The sequence below is a fragment of the Polistes dominula genome, unplaced genomic scaffold (genome assembly GCF_049000335.1).
Source record: "Polistes dominula isolate Pdom_NZ unplaced genomic scaffold, Pdom_raw_medaka contig_15, whole genome shotgun sequence".
NCBI classification, from domain to species: Eukaryota; Metazoa; Arthropoda; class Insecta; order Hymenoptera; family Vespidae; genus Polistes; species Polistes dominula.
Window position 1 is genome coordinate 6,654,044 of NW_028300915.1, and position 19,858 is coordinate 6,673,901.

At 29.4% G+C, this 19,858-nt stretch overlaps 4 protein-coding genes across 11 annotated transcripts in view; 2 read left to right on the plus strand and 2 right to left on the minus strand.

Moving 5' to 3' along the window:
• The first annotated feature begins 782 nt into the window (after positions 1-782).
• r-l (rudimentary-like) lies at positions 783-3,311 on the plus strand. Of its 2 annotated transcripts, XM_015330984.2 has the most exons (5): positions 783-863; positions 1,027-1,169; positions 1,434-1,601; positions 1,677-2,160; positions 2,236-3,311. In XM_015330984.2, the coding sequence occupies exons 3-5, from the start codon at positions 1,461-1,463 to the stop codon at positions 3,027-3,029; spliced, it is 1,419 nt and encodes a 472-aa protein (XP_015186470.1). In that variant the 5' UTR covers positions 783-863; positions 1,027-1,169; positions 1,434-1,460; the 3' UTR covers positions 3,030-3,311. The 2 variants fall into 2 exon arrangements, with proteins under 2 accessions (XP_015186470.1, XP_089026574.1); XM_089170448.1 differs by lacking the exon at positions 783-863 and having other exon boundaries at positions 870-1,090.
• On the minus strand, positions 3,154-5,206 carry Nubp2 (NUBP iron-sulfur cluster assembly factor 2). Its single transcript, XM_089170449.1, has 6 exons — positions 5,086-5,206; positions 4,352-4,462; positions 4,196-4,284; positions 3,880-4,101; positions 3,616-3,769; positions 3,154-3,536 (listed from the first exon to the last, which is right to left on the minus strand). Exons 2-6 carry the CDS (start codon positions 4,460-4,462, stop codon positions 3,330-3,332), a joined length of 783 nt encoding a protein of 260 aa, XP_089026575.1. The 5' UTR covers positions 5,086-5,206; the 3' UTR covers positions 3,154-3,329.
• Positions 4,574-8,036, plus strand: Ttc26 (tetratricopeptide repeat domain 26). 2 transcript variants are annotated; one of them, XM_089170447.1, is made up of 8 exons: positions 4,574-4,837; positions 4,949-5,042; positions 5,322-5,475; positions 5,882-6,131; positions 6,225-6,434; positions 6,522-6,828; positions 6,938-7,178; positions 7,276-8,036. In XM_089170447.1, exons 1-8 carry the CDS (start codon positions 4,835-4,837, stop codon positions 7,385-7,387), a joined length of 1,371 nt encoding a protein of 456 aa, XP_089026573.1. In that variant the 5' UTR covers positions 4,574-4,834; the 3' UTR covers positions 7,388-8,036. The 2 variants fall into 2 exon arrangements, with proteins under 2 accessions (XP_089026573.1, XP_015186449.1); XM_015330963.2 differs by having other exon boundaries at positions 4,581-4,837; positions 4,949-5,475.
• A 1,232-nt stretch (positions 8,037-9,268) lies between these two features.
• Positions 9,269-19,858, minus strand: part of LOC107071848 (prominin-like protein) — a 39,944-nt gene continuing 29,354 nt past the window's right edge. For 3 of the 6 annotated variants that reach the window (XM_089170443.1, XM_089170442.1, XM_089170441.1), the window contains 11 exons: positions 18,511-18,806; positions 18,294-18,443; positions 17,987-18,202; positions 17,333-17,888; positions 17,080-17,238; positions 16,545-16,666; positions 15,639-15,689; positions 14,680-14,841; positions 13,228-13,317; positions 11,289-11,399; positions 9,269-11,202 (listed from right to left, as the gene is read on the minus strand). In XM_089170443.1, coding sequence (XP_089026569.1) covers positions 11,190-11,202; positions 11,289-11,399; positions 13,228-13,317; positions 14,680-14,841; positions 15,639-15,689; positions 16,545-16,666; positions 17,080-17,238; positions 17,333-17,888; positions 17,987-18,202; positions 18,294-18,443; positions 18,511-18,806 — 1,926 coding nt within the window. In that variant the 3' untranslated portion in view covers positions 9,269-11,189. Of the gene's footprint in view, positions 11,203-11,288; positions 11,400-12,585; positions 12,643-13,227; positions 13,318-14,679; positions 14,842-15,638; positions 15,690-16,544; positions 16,667-17,079; positions 17,239-17,332; positions 17,889-17,986; positions 18,203-18,293; positions 18,444-18,510; positions 18,807-19,858 lie in introns of all 6 variants that reach the window. The other 3 variants (XR_001476503.2, XM_089170444.1, XM_015331194.2) reach the window with 3 other exon arrangements.

Genomic DNA, 19,858 nt, shown 5'->3' on the forward strand with positions numbered 1-19,858 from the left:
ATTTTACTTTTATATATATTAACCACGGAGCCTAGATAACAGGAGGGCGATCGCAATGTATTAGAAATGTTTGAAAATGACGGGCAGATATTTTACCACTAGAGCGCGTTAGTGTGGCTAATATCAGGTTTTTAAAACCTTGTTTATTGTCGCAGAAATGTAACAACTGTACTCACGCGTTAGTCAAAATAAATTAATCAAATCTTATAATTAACGTTAAAAATAGCAATAAGAAAAAATTTTTTATTATTTTACAATTATTCCCAAGATATTATCGTCAACTTGTTGTGTAAATCTATTCAATTTCATCTTACCTAGTCGCAGTTTAGTAAAGGATAGAAAACTAAATTTAAAAAGTCCAATTAAAAGTAAATTGTAATTTATTATCATAAATTGCACTTTTTACAAGACTAGACTTTTTACTATTTGCATCATTGCATATTTTTATATTAGTAATTAATAACTATCAATTAAGGTTATATTACCTGTGGTAAAGTGAATAAAGACGTATTTCTCTGATTTAATTTAGCATTCTTATTACGATCCTTGACTCGTCCACTTGTACACCCGTGAACAATACATTTATTTATCATTTTTAAATAAATATTACTTTTTATAAATTAAAGAAACATTAATACAATTGCTAATGATGCAGTATTGTCATCAATTGTCAATGAAAAATTTGACGTTATAAACTTGACATTAGCGAACATAACGAAACCTAGCGGTATTTTCGAAAATAATCTTTCCTTTTCTTTCCAGTCGCGTTTGCTAGTTATTTTCCTATGTCGAATGCCCTCCTAGTATCTAGGCTCTGTGTCAACCATCTTCGCGACAGCCGCAGAAAGCAACTGTACCAACCAGTGATTATTTTATTACCGAAATATTGCTAATGCACCAACGTGCATTGTATTGTCCAGAGCATTTGCTCATGTTCTATTGTTAATTTTTTTATTGGTTCATTTGTTCAATTATTTACTACTCGTTAACTTTCTCATCTATTTATTTTCTCGATCATCATTCTAGAATTACTATCTCGCCGAATCACGTGTTAATATTTACTTTGCCTTACCGGCAGCCATTGTACAAAGTAAGAAAACACCACATTGCAGCAAGTTTTTGGATATTTAATAGCTCTTACCCGCCCTTTTATGTATACACACATATATGTATGTTCTTTTTTAATATTATATATTACATTGTTAGTTTACTTATCGTTTTTAAAAATTAATAGATTTATTAAAAAATATATAAAAAAATTATTAGATTTATTTAAAAGTGCAACAAGTGAGAAACACATGTCACAATTGATTATTATTGCTATTATATATATATATATATATATATATATATATATATATATATATATATATATATATATATATATATTATATGTTAGATTAATATATAATTATGTTACTTATATTTTTCAGTTGTAAATATAATTAAAAATAAATAAAATGCAAGACCAATTAAAAGAACTGGCAATAGCCTTATACGATATTGGTGCTGTAAAATTTGGTGAATTTATTACTAAAGTTGGTCTAAAGACACCTGTATATTTTGATTTGCGTGTTATGATAGCATTTCCTCAAATAATGGTAAAATATATTATTATTACATATTACGAAATACATGTTTTAACAAAATAATAATATAACATTTCTCTTTTATAGTCTAAATTATCGAAAGCTCTTTGGCAATTATCAAATACTCAAATCGATACAACTCAACTTTGTGGAGTACCTTATACTGCTCTTCCATTAGCTACTTTGATTTCAACAGAATACAATATTCCAATGTTGATAAAGAGAAAAGAAGCTAAGAACTATGGTACAAAAAAGCTTATAGAAGGTAATTTTAAGTCAGGTGACCACTGCATAATAATTGAAGATGTAATTACTAGTGGAAGTAGCGTTTTAGAAACTGTAAACGCTTTAAAAGAGGAGGGTTTAATTGTAACAGAAGTTTTAGTAGTAATTGATAGGGAACAGGGTGGAAGAAAAAATCTTGAGGATAAAGGAATAAAAGTGCGAAGTCTTTATGATGTAACTCTGTTAATGAATTATTTGTTGGATTATGGTAAAGTTACACAAGAAATTGTAAAAGATGTAGCAAGTTATTTAAAATCTTGTCAAACATCTTTTGCCTCTTTGACGGGTAATTATTTTTATACCTTTTTTCATATTTAGAGTTATTTCTATTTAAGATAATAAAATTGTATACCTATTTTAGAAAATGTAGTGAACAAAAGATTGGAAACACCATTTAGCATACGTGCAAATCAAACCAAGAATGCAGTGGCTTTTAAATTGTTTCAACTAATGGAAGCAAAACAATCCACTTTGTGTTTGGCAGCTGATTTGACAAAAACAAATTCTATTTTAGAATTGATTGAACTCGCTGGACCACATATTGTGATTTTAAAAATACATGTGGACATTATAGAAGATTTTTCTTCCAACTTTGTAAAACGTTTAAAGGAACTAGCGAAAGAAAATGAATTTTTAATTATGGAAGATAGAAAATTTGCAGATATTGGTAATACAGTTTTATTACAATATAAAAAGGGAATATATAAAATAGCAGAATGGGCTGATATTATCACAGTACATCCAGTTGCTGGACCTGCTATTATAGACGGTTTGCAAAGTGCCTTAAATGGAATTACTGAACCTCGCGCTATATTTTTGGTAGCTGAAATGTCTGCAAAGAATGCTTTAACTACTGGGGATTATGTACAAAAGGCATTGTCGATTTCTAAAGAATCAGATATGGTGATTGGTCTGGTATGCCAATCAAATATTATTTCAGATTTAGGAATGCTTCAATTAACACCTGGTGTTAAATTATACAACAATTGTGATAACTTAGGTCAACAGTACAATACACCTGAATCAGTTGTTAATTCGGGAGCTGATGTAGCTGTTGTTGGTAGAGGTATTATCGAAGCAACAGATCAATTAGCTACTGTATTAGAATATAAAAAACAACTTTGGACAGCTTATAAGAAAAGATTGTTGAGATAAGTAAAGTGTAATTTATATATATATATAAGAATTTTTCTATTGAATATGATACTATAAGCATAATTATATTAATAAAAAAATCAGTAAGTAAAATATTTGTTATATAGAAAATTGACGATATTAATTGATCAAATATATTATGTACATTTTATTATTTGTACAAGATAAGTTTAAAATTGTACTCTCTCCGTATCTAATGCATACATAAATACACACTTAGTACTGGTGCTATGTAAAACATTTGATTTTATATTAAAAAATATAGATTATTTTTATTTTGTATTTTACAATTTTATAATTTCAAGCCTCCTTACTTTTAGTTACTTCTTCAACTAATTTTCGGAATACTTGTGCCACTTGACTTTTGGGAAAAGTAATTAAGACACTTTGACCTTTATCTGCTAATCTACCAATTTGAGGATCTATAGGTACTTTAACTAAAAATGGCACCTTTACCATTTCTGAAAGCGCTACTCCTCCACCAGATGAAAATATATTTGTACACTCCTAAAAAAAGAAGTAAGAAAATAATATTTACTATTATGAACAACTAAGTATTTAAATAGCTTTTAATAGAAACACTTACTTCACAAGACGGACAAACAAACCCGCTCATATTCTCCACAATACCAATTATAGGAATTCCAGTTTTCCTACAAAATGTAACTTCTCTCAAAACATCATCAACTGCAACTGCTTGTGGAGTTGTAACTAGAATTGCACCATCGCATTTGACATTTCTGAAATTAGCTTTACTGACATGAAATTTGTATAAATAATGTATAAATGTTTGTAATGAATTCTTAAAGTGTATATAGAATAACATTAAAATCATAAAGATAATTTTTACTTTAAGTTTTCCATCACTGTGATATGTTCATCTGAAGTACCAGGCGGCGTATCAATAATTAAGTAGTCGATATTTTGCCATACTACATCTGTTAAAAATTGCTTAATCATAGCTGTTTTTTTAGGACCACGCCAGATAACACTATCATTTTGATTTTTTAATAAAAAACCAATTGACATGACAGATAGTTTCTGTTCTGTATCAGCAAATACCGGTACCCAACTATAAGGCATATAAAATTGTTTATTTTTATATCATTATTTCATTAAACTAAAAACTAATGTAAACAAATAATTAATAGAAATCTTTAGCTTACCCATCGGATGATTGATGTACATCTTTACCCTCTAAGTTTAATAAATATGGTACACTGGGACCACAAAGATCTACATCTAACAGGCCGACCTAATAACATTTTAATATTTACCCCTTCTAACCTAATTGCACTTATAGATTAATTTTGACAACTCACATTAAACCCAGATTCTTTAAGTGCAAGGGCCAGTTGTGTACTAATTGTTGATTTACCTACACCACCTTTCCCAGATAGAACTAATACAACGTGTTTTACTCCTTCTAACATCTTGTAACATAAAAATATAAACAAATTATAACTCAGTAGTATAGTAACATACTGTTTACAGTTTTCCCTAGCTAGATAGTATTGTGTTACACTAATCGATATACGTATATCTAAGCATTGATTGGTTGAAACTTTTGCGTTTAATTTAAAAGTAGAATTTGAAATTCTATCGATGACATCGCAACTGAATTGATTGAAATTTTAATATTATTTATTATTATTAATGTTTAATAAATATTAATAGTTTATAAAATTTAATAAGAAATGTATATTTTGTGTATATTTTTTTAATTATTTCAAAGTGATATTTGAAACGTCACACGATTCAGAAATAATCAATAAGCGTGCACCTGTTTATGATTACAATGCAAAATGGTATCTATATTTTTCTTTTTATATTGGATATATATACATATGATTAAATATAAATTTTAAGAAGAAATATTTGTATATATACATATTCATTAAATTTATTCTTAATTACAGATTTTGTCAAGATCAAAACCAGCCTCGTCAGAGGGAACAAGAAAATCTGTATCGCGTACTAATGTACCAAAGTTAGAAGAATTTTTGGAAAAACGTGATTACATTGGTGCTTTAACTCTTTTAGAATTTAACAGTACCTCTGATAGTAATGTAGAATCTCAATTATGGATGGGTTATTGCGCCTTTCATCTCGGAGATTATAAGCGAGCTTTAACTATCTATCAAAATCTCAAAAAAAAAGATAATATTCTAGCAGATCTAATTACAAACTTAGCATGTTGTTATTTTTATCTTGGCATGTATCCGGAAGCACACCAATGTTTGGAAGAAGCACCTAATAGTAAATTGAAGACAAGACTTTTATTTCATTTAGCACACAAAATGGGCAATGAAGCAAAGTTACTGGAGTATCATCAAATGTTACACGATGTTTTAGAAGATCAACTTAGTTTGGCATCCATACATTATCTTAGAGCACATTATCAGGAAGCCATTGATGTTTATAAACGGATATTACTTGATAACAGGTTGAGTATTCAATTGTTATATCAGAAAAAAATATTAATTTAATGGAGACAATTTTTAGAACTAATATTTTGATAATTATGAGTATTCTTACTTAAAAATAAGTATTTTTTGGAATATTTAGTTCTTTATTTATTAATCAATTTTATATGAATTTAGCAAAGTGGATGAAAGAAAAGAAAACAATTTTATTCATGAAACTAACTCAGAAGTATATTTTATTATTCGATTAAAAAATTGCAGGTATCCATTTCCCATCCTATTTGCATCCTTAATATTTGATCCAATACGTTTTCTATTATACACCTATATTGTTTATAACTATTATTTTTAATAAAAATATTTGATAATTTTGTAATAATATTCATTTAAAAAATACTTTTTTAATAAGTATTTGATTCTTTTCAGAGATTATGTAGCTTTAAACGTATATGTAGCATTATGCTACTATAAGTTAGATTATTACGATGTTGCACAAGAAGTTCTACAAGTGTACTTGCAAAAATTTCCAGATAGTGCAATTGCAATCAATTTAAAAGCTTGTAATCATTTTCGTTTGTATAATGGAAATGCTGCGCAAGCCGAAATGAAACAACTTATAGGAAAAATATCAAGTTCTTTTAGTTTTGGTCATGATCTTATTCGTCATAATACCGTTGTATGTACAATATTTTTTACTAATTAATGGAAAAAAATATGTTATAAATAATACAAAATGATTTTATCTTTAGTAATATAATCAATATCATAGGTATTTCGCAATGGAGAAGGAGCCTTACAAATTTTACCTAATTTAGTAGATGTTATACCAGAAGCTCGACTTAATTTGGTAATATATTATTTGAAGCAAGATGATATAAAGGAAGCATATGAGCTTATTAAAGATCTTGAACCTGCTGTTCCACAAGAATATATTTTAAAGGGCATAGTAAATGCTGTAATGGGTCAGGAAATTGGATCCGTAAGTTAATACATTTTTTAAAATTAATTAGATTATTGTAATATAAATATTCTTAAATTCAAAAAATAAAATAATAATTAATTTTAGCGTGACAATATAAAAACTGCTCAACAATATTTTCAATTAGTTGGTTCTTCTGCATCAGAATGTGATACCATACCTGGTAGACAGTGTATGGCATCTTGTTTTTTTCTATACCGTCAATTCGAAGAAGTTCTGGTTTATTTAAATTCGATCAAAACTTACTTTTCTAACGAAGATAATTTTAATTTTAATTATGCACAAGCACAATCTGCAGCAGGTTACTTTAAAGAGGCGGAAGAAGCTTTTTTGATGATACATAATGAAAAATACAAAAATGATTATATTTACATCAGTCTTCTATCTTATTGTTGTAAGTTTGATATGAATGTAATACAGATTTATATATATATTTTAAGTGATTTAATATTATAAATATTTATTGATTGAAATTATTTTATAAATAATTTAAATATTTTTAGATATTATGAATAAAAAAGCAGAACTTGCGTGGGAGTTATATTTAAAAATGGATACATCATCAGAGTCATTTAATTTATTGCAAATGATTGCAAATACTTGTTACAAAGTAGGTGAATTTTGGTATGCTGCTAAAGCATTTGATATGTTAGAACGTATGGATCCTAGTCCAGAACACTGGGAAGGTAAACGTGGAGCTTGTTGCGGTACATTTCAATATATCGTTGCAGAAAAACAACCAAAGTAAGTTTTATATATCATATGTTAGATAGTAGGAAAAAATATAGATTAATAAATAGATAAATTAATTTATAATTAATCGTATCTTTTTTTTTTACAGAGATCTACTTTCTGAAGTAATTCTTTTACTCAGGAATACGTCTAATTCCCAAGTGGAACAAATTATTCGTGTTATGCGTAAATGGGGTAAAGATAATCGGATCAACTGTTAATGCTGTAATGTGTAATAGTTTGATAATCAATTCCGTCCATTATTAGTTTTGTTTTCTATTTGATTGCGGTATACTATATTGGTATAATATATATATATATACTATATATTAATAAATAATTTCTTTCATATTTTATAAAAATATCGTTAATTTGCAATAATACAATGCAACAGTAATGGGACCAATATGAATGTTCAAAAAATGTTGTTAACCTGTTATGAAACAACACTGTTTGTGTTTGCTGATTTAATATAAAATAGATATATATTTAAACCGTGATACATTCATTTGTATAATAATAATTACGATATAATATTAGTAACTTTTAACAAACATAATTGAAGTATTTTTAAAATGCCATTATTTGTGGCGTAATATTTTTCTTCTACTTTTGTGTACGATTAATCGACGTCCTGTAGTATAGACTTTAAAAATGTTTAAACATATTTATATGTTATAAAGTAATTTGAATCATACACTTTTTTGAAAATATTTTTCTTGAATGAGTGCTGCAATGAAACTAAGAAAGAGATTTTTTATTCTCAATGTTCTTAATATAAAAAGAAGAACAAAACAAATTTCAATATTTGAATTTTTGTCGTAATATTCTATGAAAAAAAAAAGAAAAAAAGAAAAAAAGAAAATAAAAGTATATACTATTTTCAATAAAATTAAACTTAATCATTCGATTGATGATATTAAAAGATATTTTTCATTTTATTTCAGAAAATGCATTATTATTTAGCCAGTACTAGTACAAACATAGAGAAGGAGTGCCTAGTACCAATTATTTCTACATAGTTACATATAAAAATAGCACCAAAATGATTAACGATATACATACTAGCACGTTAATGCAAATTTCATTTTGTATGATATCGATTGTTCTCTGAAATACTTATTATTTTTCGGCACTCATTCTCTAACTATGTTTTTATCTACATTTGAGTCTTCAGTACAGTCCGTCAAGTGAAATAACTTTAATAGTCCACACTAGTATTCAATTGTTACACTCCATAATTTAAAAAAGATCACTGTTTTTCAATTGCACGATACATACATTCATGTCAATATTCGTTTCATCAAACATTAACACTCTAGGGTCAAGTTGAAATTGATTATGCTAAAGGTGTAAATATAGTAGTAATAAAGCAGAAAGTATATGTATGTTCATTTAAATTCATTCACAAATTACACTTTCTTTCCATCACTCATTACTACATTCACGCATTCTTTCACACACATAGTTTTGAAAAGATTCTACGAATTTTGTGCTCCCGCTTTCGTACGTTCATATACATTACGATGAAAGTATTTTTTTGGCAATTTGCTACCAGCCAATAAGGCTCGATGTTGTAGCATGGGCGGCGTTATCTACCGTATAAGATTAATTTTCAAAATTCTGTACATATAAGAGAGTAACTGTCAGATCATTACAGCGACAAATATTATGCAATATCCTTATTAACATCCCTTCGGAATACAGTCAGTTTTAAAAAACATATACATACATGATATTTTAATAGAAACTTTCTACTTCATTAATTGTTTTTTTCTCTTTTTGATATTAAAGAATAGTCGTCAGAAAATTTTTTCATTTACAATACGACCAAATTAATTGCATTAACAACGATTATTATTTATTTTCATTTATTTATTAAATGTGTAAATCCTTTTACTACTGCGTCTTCGCAAAAGTTAGATCAATTGTAGAATAAGTAGTTGTTTAAATAACATTTATATACCTGTTAACGTCAATTCTTCGCAATAACATTAATCATAGATGAACGACAAGTTAACTGTTTTATTAGTTTACAATGTGATGAATGAATATCTTATTACGTCGTGGCAATGTTTCTTATCATACGGACATATCGTGAATTTTCTTTTTTTTTTTTTTTTTTTAGAATAATTCCTGTACTCGAAAGGATGATGGATGTTGCATTTATACATTAAAGCATTTATACGTAGCGTAGATTTGACCAAGCAAATGATCTATGCAACGTAAAAATGAATTCTTATACTGATAAATTACACAATAAAGTAATAGTAAGAAAACGACTATTTAAACAATCGTGTGTAAGCACGATCATTATAGTTTTGAACCCGTCCCTTTAAAAATCATTTTCTATTCCGTGTATCAAATGCAAAAGTATATATATATATATATATATATATATATATATATATATATATATATATATATATATATTATTCGTTCGTATTTGTACATGGAATTAGAAAATAAATTTCTATTATTTATTTAATGATTATAAAATAGGGTCCAATAATATTATTTATAGACTCGAAGATACGCAACGTGCTTTTGAATTTATACAGATCGTAAAAGAACATTGTTTGGCATTTATATATGGCGTTGTTAGGTGTTTAATGTTTAAGATTGAAAATCATCACATCTTTGGATGTCAAATGATTTTTTGAAAGATTGTTTAGAAACGAAGCGTCAAAGTCGGCAGCATGAGCTTATACAGATAAATTAAACTAATTGTAAGACATTAATTTTTTTTTATAATATATCATATACATTTTTAGATATTAGGCTAAACTAATTTTGAACCGAAGACAAAAATTGAAAGGAAATGCGCGTAAAAGCTACTAAATCCTTTTTTTTCTTAATAACACAGAAAGGAGATATATTAAGATACAGGGTTTCATGCTTCTATATATAAATAATATTTCGATGATTGATACTGTTTAAAAGAATTACTATAAATGCACATATATACATACTATGTACTCTTATGTATGAATATTTGAAAGTAATACTTATAATAATAAAAAATGCGATTCCTTTATAGTAATAAAAATGCATTTAAACGAAATTTAAGAAAATTAAGTTCGTTAATATTGCTACATTGTGATTTTAATGCTTTAATAGGAACTAAATACAAGGGTATAATTCATAGGATTTAATTTTTACAGATTTTTCGAAATCATTAATATTTTTTAGGAGATCTTAAATAAATATAGCGTATTCCACTTAAACGATTCTCATATATAACCTATATGAAAAAGCAAACTATGAACATAGTTTGTTAAATATGCACATTTTTAGTGTATATATGTGTATATTAAGCAAGAAATTCTGATCTGTAATATATCCACCTTCGATTTAACGAGCATACGTTGGATTGTAGTCCGTTAAACGATCAGTCGTGCGATTATCGATCGTCCCGCGATTCGCAACAATTTGAATCTTCAACGCCACCAGTTTGGTGCTATTTCTTTGCCCTATCGATTTAAATGAATAAGTCATATAAATCGTTTGGTTAGTCTTCGATCATAAAATTATTTCGTAATCTAGGACAACTTTTCTTCCGTAGGCAACGACCGTTAATATCTTTCGATTATTCTTCTCGAGGAAGAAGCAAGCCGTCGAAGAATATCATTATTCTATCTCAGTCTATTTCTTCTTTTCCTTTTATCTTCAAAACTTGGTCTTTAATAATAATAGTAATAGTAATAAGAATATAGTAATAATAAAATTAATAATAATAATAATAATAATAATAATAATAATAATAATAATAATAATAATAATAATAATAATAGTATTAATAATAATAATAATTATAATGATAATAATAATTATATTCTCGCGTTTGGCCGATCCGTGGCACACCTAAGAACAACGATGTTCAAACGTAGTCTCGCTTGCAAGCGGACTGATTATCCTTTTTCTTTTTTTCTTTTTCTTTAATGACCTTTTGTAACTGCGCGTAAGGCTGTGAGTTGCTACACTGTTAAGCGCTGCCTTCGTGCATGCCACGGTACTTGTGTCCTAATTTCTATCCCTGTAAATCAATTTCGAATATTACAATGATTTATATTTTATTAGCTATAATTGATTCTTGTAATGAAAAAAATAAGAGAAACTCACCCTGGCCCAGGATAGTAATAAGGAGGTGGACGTTCGTATTCTGTACTTAAGGGAGGAGCAACGGCAGTGGGTTGATATCTTGGTGGTCCACCATTTGGAAAGTCCCAATTTCTAAAATAATAATTTGGAGATATAAAAGTAAGGAAAGTCTTTTTTATGTCCTGTGTGCACGTCACGAACGCAAGCATTTTACGCTCGTCGTTTGTCTCGTGACGACACGCGGAAACAGATCCCATTTGCATTCACAATTAAACAAATGAAATGAAATGAATAATTCGTCAAACATTTATAAAGTATATGATAACCCTTTGCAAATATTATAAAGATGCCTTAGCAAACAAACGATCGATATATAGCAGCTATTCAAGCAAAACGAAATATATCTTTGAGCCTGGGACTTGTTGATGATCGCGGGATTGATACCCCACGTAAAATTTGCGTCACAAATCTTTGTATTATTATTGAAATTCACAATAAGTCCTAGAAATGACTATTGACTATTATTTATTTCAATCTCTCCTATTATTAGTATTTAGCTTAATAATAATAATTAAAGGAGGCTTATCCTTTATATTTATTTAATTTTTTGATTAAGTGATCAGTTTTATTTTCTGTATTAGTCAATTATAAAAAAAGAAAAGAAAAGGAAAAGAATCTAATTGGTAATATTTTCGATACAAATATTTTGTAACACTTTATGTGGGCTACCGTCTTTCATTTAATACATATTGTATATACTTGTGTCGGCACGTATACATTGTATATATATATATGTATAAACATAATAAACATGCTTTCGCGTTTATATTTTTCTCGCAAAATAACACGGCCAAAAATAATGCAATCAAAGAATGATAGATATGCGCGTTTGTTTAACAGCACATGATATTGCATAAAATGGACGACATGTATCAAGGATAAATAAAAAAAAGCATCCGCTGGGTTTTTGATCTTTGAAATCTTTTTGAAAACGCACGCGAAGCCCTTTTTTTCGGCAAGCCTGATCTTGGCAAAGCTATCGTGATAATATCATATATAGAAACAGATACGTATATATACATGTATGAATGTACGTATGTATGTATATGTATAATGATTAGAACCAAATAAAGTATGAATGTACTATAAAATGATAAAAAAAGGAGAATTAAAAGTAGTAGTAGCAGAAAAAGAAGAGAAGAAGAAAAAGTATATCGAAAGGTGTGAAAGACGAAGAAAGGAAAGAAAATGAAAGGAACGAAGACGATTAAATGAAAATGGTGGTAAAACATTTGTAAACAATAGTCTTCCGACTTACGTGCAGAGGCGTATCAAGAGACGCGAGAAGTTGCCCCCCCGCAAGGTTCCCACTCACCTGTAAATAACCGGGAGAAAAAAGCGTGACCAACGTGGTTGCGTGATAAGGGAATATGCGTCGCTGATATTGATAAATTTCAAGCAAAGTTCGGAGATTACTTAATTATTTAAACGAGGGCGTGTTCAGAGCGTTTAAAAGAAAAAAGGAATTAACTTGATGAGTGGGAACCCAGCACTTATTTAAATATATATTTATATTTGATACAAATTTATATTAAAAATATTCATCTTATCTCGTACGTTCCTTCAACTTTCGTATAAGGTATCCCCAAGTGTAAGTAAGTATAAATATAATGTACACATTACGATAGTTAAAAAAAATATATATATATATATATATATATATATTTATATATTTATTTATTGGAAGAAAGAAAGAAAGAAAGAAAGAAAGAAAGAAGAAGAAAGATCAAGGAAGTAATTAAGTATATGCTCGAGATAAACAAAGTGCGGCATTTAAGTTATCACAGAAAGCTGCGCTTTTCTTATCTTTTTAATTTTTTTTTATAGACATATATGTTTCAAGAGTAACTTGTTCGCTTTTTTCGTTTTTATTTTTCTTTTTGGCTCATAGAAAACTTACTGCGACTCTAGCGATACACTAAAGACTTTATTGTGAGGTTCGCTTTTAGTAGGGGCGATATGTTCGTGGTTACGCCACGATAAGGTGAAACTGTAAAAATAAATCATATGTGACTGATGGAAAAAATGAAGAAAGAATAAAAAGATAAAGAAGAAGGAGGAGGAGGGAGGAGGGGAGAGAGAAGAAGAGAGGAAGAAGAAGAAGAAGAAGAAGAAGAAGAAGAAGAAGAAGAAGAAGAAGAAGAAGAAGAAGAAGAAGAAGAAGAAGAAGAAGAAGAAGAAGAAGAAGAAGAAGAAGAAGAAGAAGAAGAAGAAGAAGAAGAAGAAGAAGAAGAAGAAGAAGAAGAAGAAGAAGAAGAAGAAGAAGAAGAAGAAGAAGAAGAAGAAGAAGAAGAAGAAGAAGAAGAAGAAGAAGAAGAAGAAGAAGAAGAAGAAGAAGAAGAAGAAGAAGAAGAAGAAGAAGAAGAAGAGAGAAGAAGAAGAAGAAGAAGAAGAAGAAGAAGAAGAAGAAGAAGAAGAAGAAGAAGAAGAAGAAGAAGAAGAAGAAGAAGAAGAAGAAGAAGAAGAAGAAGAAGAAGAAGAAGAAAGAAGAAGAAGAAGAAGAAGAAGAAGAAGAAGAAGAAGAAGAAGAAGAAGAAGAAGAAGAAGAAGAAGAAGAAGAAGAAGAAGAAGAAGAAGAAGAAGAAGAAGAAGAAGAAGAAGAAGAAGAAGAAGAAGAAGAAGAAGAAGAAGAAGAAGAAGAAGAAGAAGAAGAAGAAGAAGAAGAAGAAGAAGAAGAAGAAGAAGAAGAAGAAGAAGAAGAAGAAGAAGAAGAAGAAGAAGAAGAAGAAGAAGAAGAAGAAGAAGAAGAAGAAGAAGAAGAAGAAGAAGAAGAAGAAGAAGAAGAAGAAGAAGAAGAAGAAGAAGAAGAAGAAGAAGAAGAAGAAGAAGAAGAAGAAGAAGAAGAAGAAGAAGAAGAAGAAGAAGAAGAAGAAGAAGAAGAAGAAGAAGAAGAAGAAGAAGAAGAAGAAGAAGAAGAAGAAGAAGAAGAAGAAGAAGAAGAAGAAGAAGAAGAAGAAGAAGAAGAAGAAGAAGAAGAAGAAGAAGAAGAAGAAGAAGAAGAAGAAGAAGAAGAAGAAGAAGAATTTCGATAAAATTTTTTTCTTATCCAAAGTAATTTATCGCATTAGTAATTTATTTGGGAATGACAGATGTTAGATTCGTATTAACAATCGTTAAAGGAATTTTATAATAGAATAAAGTCTCGAAATAGATAATGATTAAATGTTTTATTTACAAAAAAAAAAAAAATCATAGAAAAAAAAGAAACATAAAATTGTGGTATATTCGAATGCTCGAGATGAACGACGCCATTTGTTATTTTTTATTCTTTTTTTGGTTTTTCTAACAATAAGAGAAAATTTTGGGACGAGTCGTTAAAAAAATGTTCCTTGTACGACCTTTGATTACTTACTTCGGCGCTAAATCGGAGTATCTAGAATCGTGATGGGATGTACTTTGATGAGCATCTGTGATCCTTTCACGATCACTGTATCCAACAGCTGGACCATCGTAACTTTCAACGTAAGCCGCAGGATGATGTCTACCATGGGAGACATGTTTTTTATCATGTACGCTGTAATCAAAGGATAAATTAGTTAATATTTGTTTTGACGATGATAGATAAGAATAAAAGTGAGCAAGTGAAATACTGCGTGAGGCATTTTGTCATGCGAGTCTACAAATCTATGCGCAATCTGTATGTTTGCATCTGCGTGTGTGTGTCTGCCTTAAACAGCTTTCATGTTTCGTTGTGAAAATATATATATATATATATATATATATATCTTGATCCAATGATTTTCACTAAAGTAAAAGGATAGACCTAACGTTTGCATTGCATTTTACAATAAGTACACAAGATGCTAGAAGCCATTGTAGCAAACGGGAAAACTATCATCTCTCAGTAGCAAAGCTTTCAACAGGAATTATCTGACATTATCGCACGCTATGTGAGTTATTTAAATGAGTTTAAAAGCAGAATCTAAAGAGAATTGGAAGAATATTAAAAAAAATTACATATAGTGAATACAATGTCGAGTATATGCACTACGTGAGTTCTTCGTTACTTTTTTTTTTATCTTCATGCAAATAACATAAAAGATATTAATGAGCTATGAAAAGAAAGAAAAAGATTCGCTTGGGATATTATTTTTTAAAACGTATACGACAACGCATGCAATACTTGTACGAAAACAGGGAAGTGTGAATATATGTTTGATTGGTAAATGAATAAAATATGATAAAACAAAAATATTTCAAAATTTCGAGCAAAAAATTAAAACGAAAATACACAACATATTTCAATACATGCCTACGATTATCATTCTCGTCATGCGAACACTTTGATTGTTCACTTTATTTTATACTTACTGAGCGAGGGGTATGTTATCCCTGTCTGCGTACGCGTCATACAAATAGTCACTGGAACGGAGCGTGTTAGCAGTTAGATTCCAACAACCATTCCACACATTAGAAAGCTACTTTAAATTTAATATCAGCTAATGCCATGTACTTAATACATAGAGACAATCATACGTAAAAATTGACATCGTTATTTTCTGTCGGTCTCCATAAGTTTTCTTTAAACAAGTAGAATGTTGAAACAGTGTACGGCACATTGATAAAAAAAATTTAACAAAAAACCCAAAAAAAAAAAGATAAAACGAGAATGAAAAGAAAAATAAGAATCGAAATAAAACGATAAAGCAACGTTCGTTGCAGTTTTTTTTTCGATCGTTTTTTGTAATTTATACAGTTACAAAGATAACTTATTAGAGGTATAAAGTACTCATGCCCACTATGGAAAGAAAAAAAGATACGAAGCGTGAGTATGTTTAATACATGCTATGATTTATGAAAGCTCGAGTCACTACAAGAAAGAAGTAAAAGGATATAGAAGAAAGTTTTACATCGAAGATATCTGCGATGATTAATTGTTAGAGAAAAACAGGTTATGCAAATTGTTTCCGATTACAAGTGTCTTGTAATCTTACTTATGTATGATACTTTAATTCTTCCTCGTGTTACTTAAAAAAAAAATTGTAACAGAAAACTTTTAAAAAGGGGAAAAATAAAAGACTAAACATAAATTATACATTAATGGTTACCTTATTGTTAACTACATAAAAAAGTAAAATTACAACGAAGAAAACATTTAAACGTCGGACAGGTTTATCATGCGTTTTAAAGATACTCAAATAACCGTATAAAAATTGCTAAAAGAAGATACGTTTTACGTGTTACCATAATTTAAAACATACTCGAGAAAAAACTTACTTTTCGACAAGAGGTCCTGGATATGGATCGGACTTTTGATACAAAGCACTCAATTTTACGCAAAGTACTATCGTTGGTAGGAAGAGGATCAAGCACCAACCAACACTTACCCAGAAACCGTTCTGCAAAAATCAAAGATTCGAATGTACTTTAAAAGATTTCAAATGTGATAACACACGATATGAATATTAGAAGAATGTTATCAGTAATTAATGTTTAATTCATTATTTATCAATAAATTTTGGATGTTTATTCGCTTAAAATATGTTGAAACATATAAATAACATATACAAAAATATTTTATTATTTATATGTAATAAATATAATGAAAACAAATGAGTTATAATAAATGTTGTATAACTTGTTCTCATTGAAAAACAATTTGTGTTAATTTATTGAAGCTATATTAGTCGCGTTGAAGGATTAAATTACTTATTTTATATTGCTAGTATAAATTGCGCAAATTACTACATATTGTCAACTTAAAATTGATCAATACATAAATATCCTCAATTTACTAATTAAATTTACTTACAAATGGATCTAAAATCTTATTGCATCCAGCTACAAGAGTTGCATTGTAAGCATTAGACACCGGTTGACATCTGCCAACTTTGTTGCGAGCACTGTCGATTACATGCTCGAGGAAGTCGTCAACTTGATGAAGAAAAGCGTTACCAAATTTCGTAGCAAGCTATGGAGAATAAAATCAAATATGTTTTAGGTAATGTGTAGAAAATGATAAAATGATGTTAGAAAAGTTATTTAAAAATAAAAAAAAGACTTACGTATTGAACGTATTCCGGTCCGTCCTTGTTTAAAAATTTTTGAGCTTTTGTAACTTCCTCGACCAAGTTGTGAATAGCCTCGGCCATCGAGCTATGATTAAATTTGATACTTTCTTGAAGAGCTAACGCATTCTCGCTAAGTTTCTCGCTTAATGTTGCCATAGGTACCACAAGGTCTCTGTGATAATGTTCCAAATCATGAGCATTCTTCAAAAGGCTATCTCTGATATCCTCTTGGCCTGATGACAATTTTGTGGACACATCTCTTAATTTCGATGCCAGGTGTTCCAAATTAATATTCGTTATATTGTCGGCAAGAAGTTCGGCATACTGATAAAACTTGATATCGCTCAGACCACTTTGCGCCAGATCGTTGAGTTTCGATCTGGCGCTCTCCTTCAGGATCACTACCCCTGGTGACAGATTTATCTTACGACGCAACTGTTGAATCGTGTCATTAATGTCGTACCGTCCTGTATAATTGCGTAAAGTATCGACGTCGAACAAATTGTTGAGCTTCAATACGTTGTATAGAGTCTCATTAGCGTGACATTTGCTAAAATCAAAATTTGATTAATTTTTCATCATATTAAATGTTAAGAAAAAAAATATGTATATTTTTCGCCTACAAATTAATGAACAATTAATATTTACGTGATTATGTAGCTCATGTTGATATCAAAATTAGGATTCTTGGGATCGAGTATTCTTCGGATCTGCACTATTTCGTCCACTAATTTAAACATTCTATTGTCTTTAGGATTTTTTAATGGTTCACAAATACCTCGTTGTGCTAAAACTCCTGTTATCATATGCACCACTGTGATTACCATTAAAACACTCGTCAAAAGGAAGATTATCCATACGGCCCTATAAATAAGAAAGAAAACACGTATACTTCTCTACGTGGAACAAAAAAAACGGAAGAATTTATAATGTCGGGAATTCCTATGAAACTTACATCATAAGAAACCGTGCACCGGATCCTTTATTACAACAGTCATCACCGTATCCATCCGGTCGTTTACCGCAAATTCCGCAAAGCAGACCAAACGTCAAGCACATTAAAACGGTCAAAAGAATACCCGAAATTCCAAGGCCAAGATAGTACCTAAGAAAATGGATAAATAAATCGTTCTCAATGATCTTATGTTAATTTACTATTACTCGATAATTACCTATAAGGTGAGTACTGGAGGACGTAACTACGTGCCACTTCTAAATGTTGAATGTAAACCCTATCGATGTCAACGTTTATTCTATCGATTAAACTGGTCATATTGTTTGCTATGCTTGCCAGAAAATCACCGGCTCTTCTAATGCTCGCACTAACGACAGGTATAGTTTGATTCACCGCATGCTGTATGTCCTTCTGGATTTTTAAGAAGGATTCTCTACCCTGACTCACTTCCGACACGATATTACTTTCCATCAGTATTGTAATGTTATGTAGAGCGGAGGTAAGATCTGGTAGCTGTAAATAATACGTGAATGATTGTAATAATGACCTATTCAGTTCTCAGTATCATTATGAAGAGAGAGAGAGAGAGAGAGAGAGAGAGAGAGAGAATGAGAGAGAGATCGTGAGGTCAAAAGATTCGTGTGAGATCAGGTTTCTCTTGCAAAATGAAAACGTGCGACACATTGAAATCGTGTATATGATTATGCTACATAATTCTAAGACCGATATTCATGCTTTTATGATCTTTCGATGAGTTAATGAATTTATTAATTATAACGAACATCTTCACACGATTACGTCCATGATGATATGATTGATAGATGAAAAAACGTGGATTGAAATTGTCGAATGTAGAGATATATTTGAACGTACTGTTACTCGTTCGGTCATCTAACGTGATTCTGAACGGTATGTATGTAGCTTTTTTTAAATTTAATTTTGAGAAAGATCTTCGAACTATTCTTATAGTTAGATTAAAATCACGGTTTGATATTAATCGCAATGATTTGCATAATTAGATTTAATTCGATCTTCTGACCATACACTTCTCTTGTAATTTTTATCAGTATGCCCTGTATTTTAATTTCTGCTATACTTTACATTTGTAGTACTTGAACGATGAATTCTTTATTATACTTGTTCACATTAACCGCTGCATAACAGTACGTGAAGTGATGAGACGATGATGAAAATGATGAAAATGACGACGGTGCTCCATCCATATATATCATATACTCGGTGGGACAGTTAACGTTAAGAGATATATATTATCTTTATAGAATGAATGAGTATATTCGAAATATTATTTTTCACGTCAATATCCAATTATACGCGATGTTGTAATTAAACGGTAAAGGTAACTGCCACTCTTTGTATATATATATATATACATGTAAGTAAATATGTATATAAATATATTTATGTAAATGTAAATTCGAAGGAGTTCACAAGACAACAGTATGACCAAATGAACTATTCTACGTCTATAACACTATTCACGTAAAAGTTAGAAAAAGAGACAGAGAGAAAAAGTAATAATAATAATAATAATAATAATAATAATA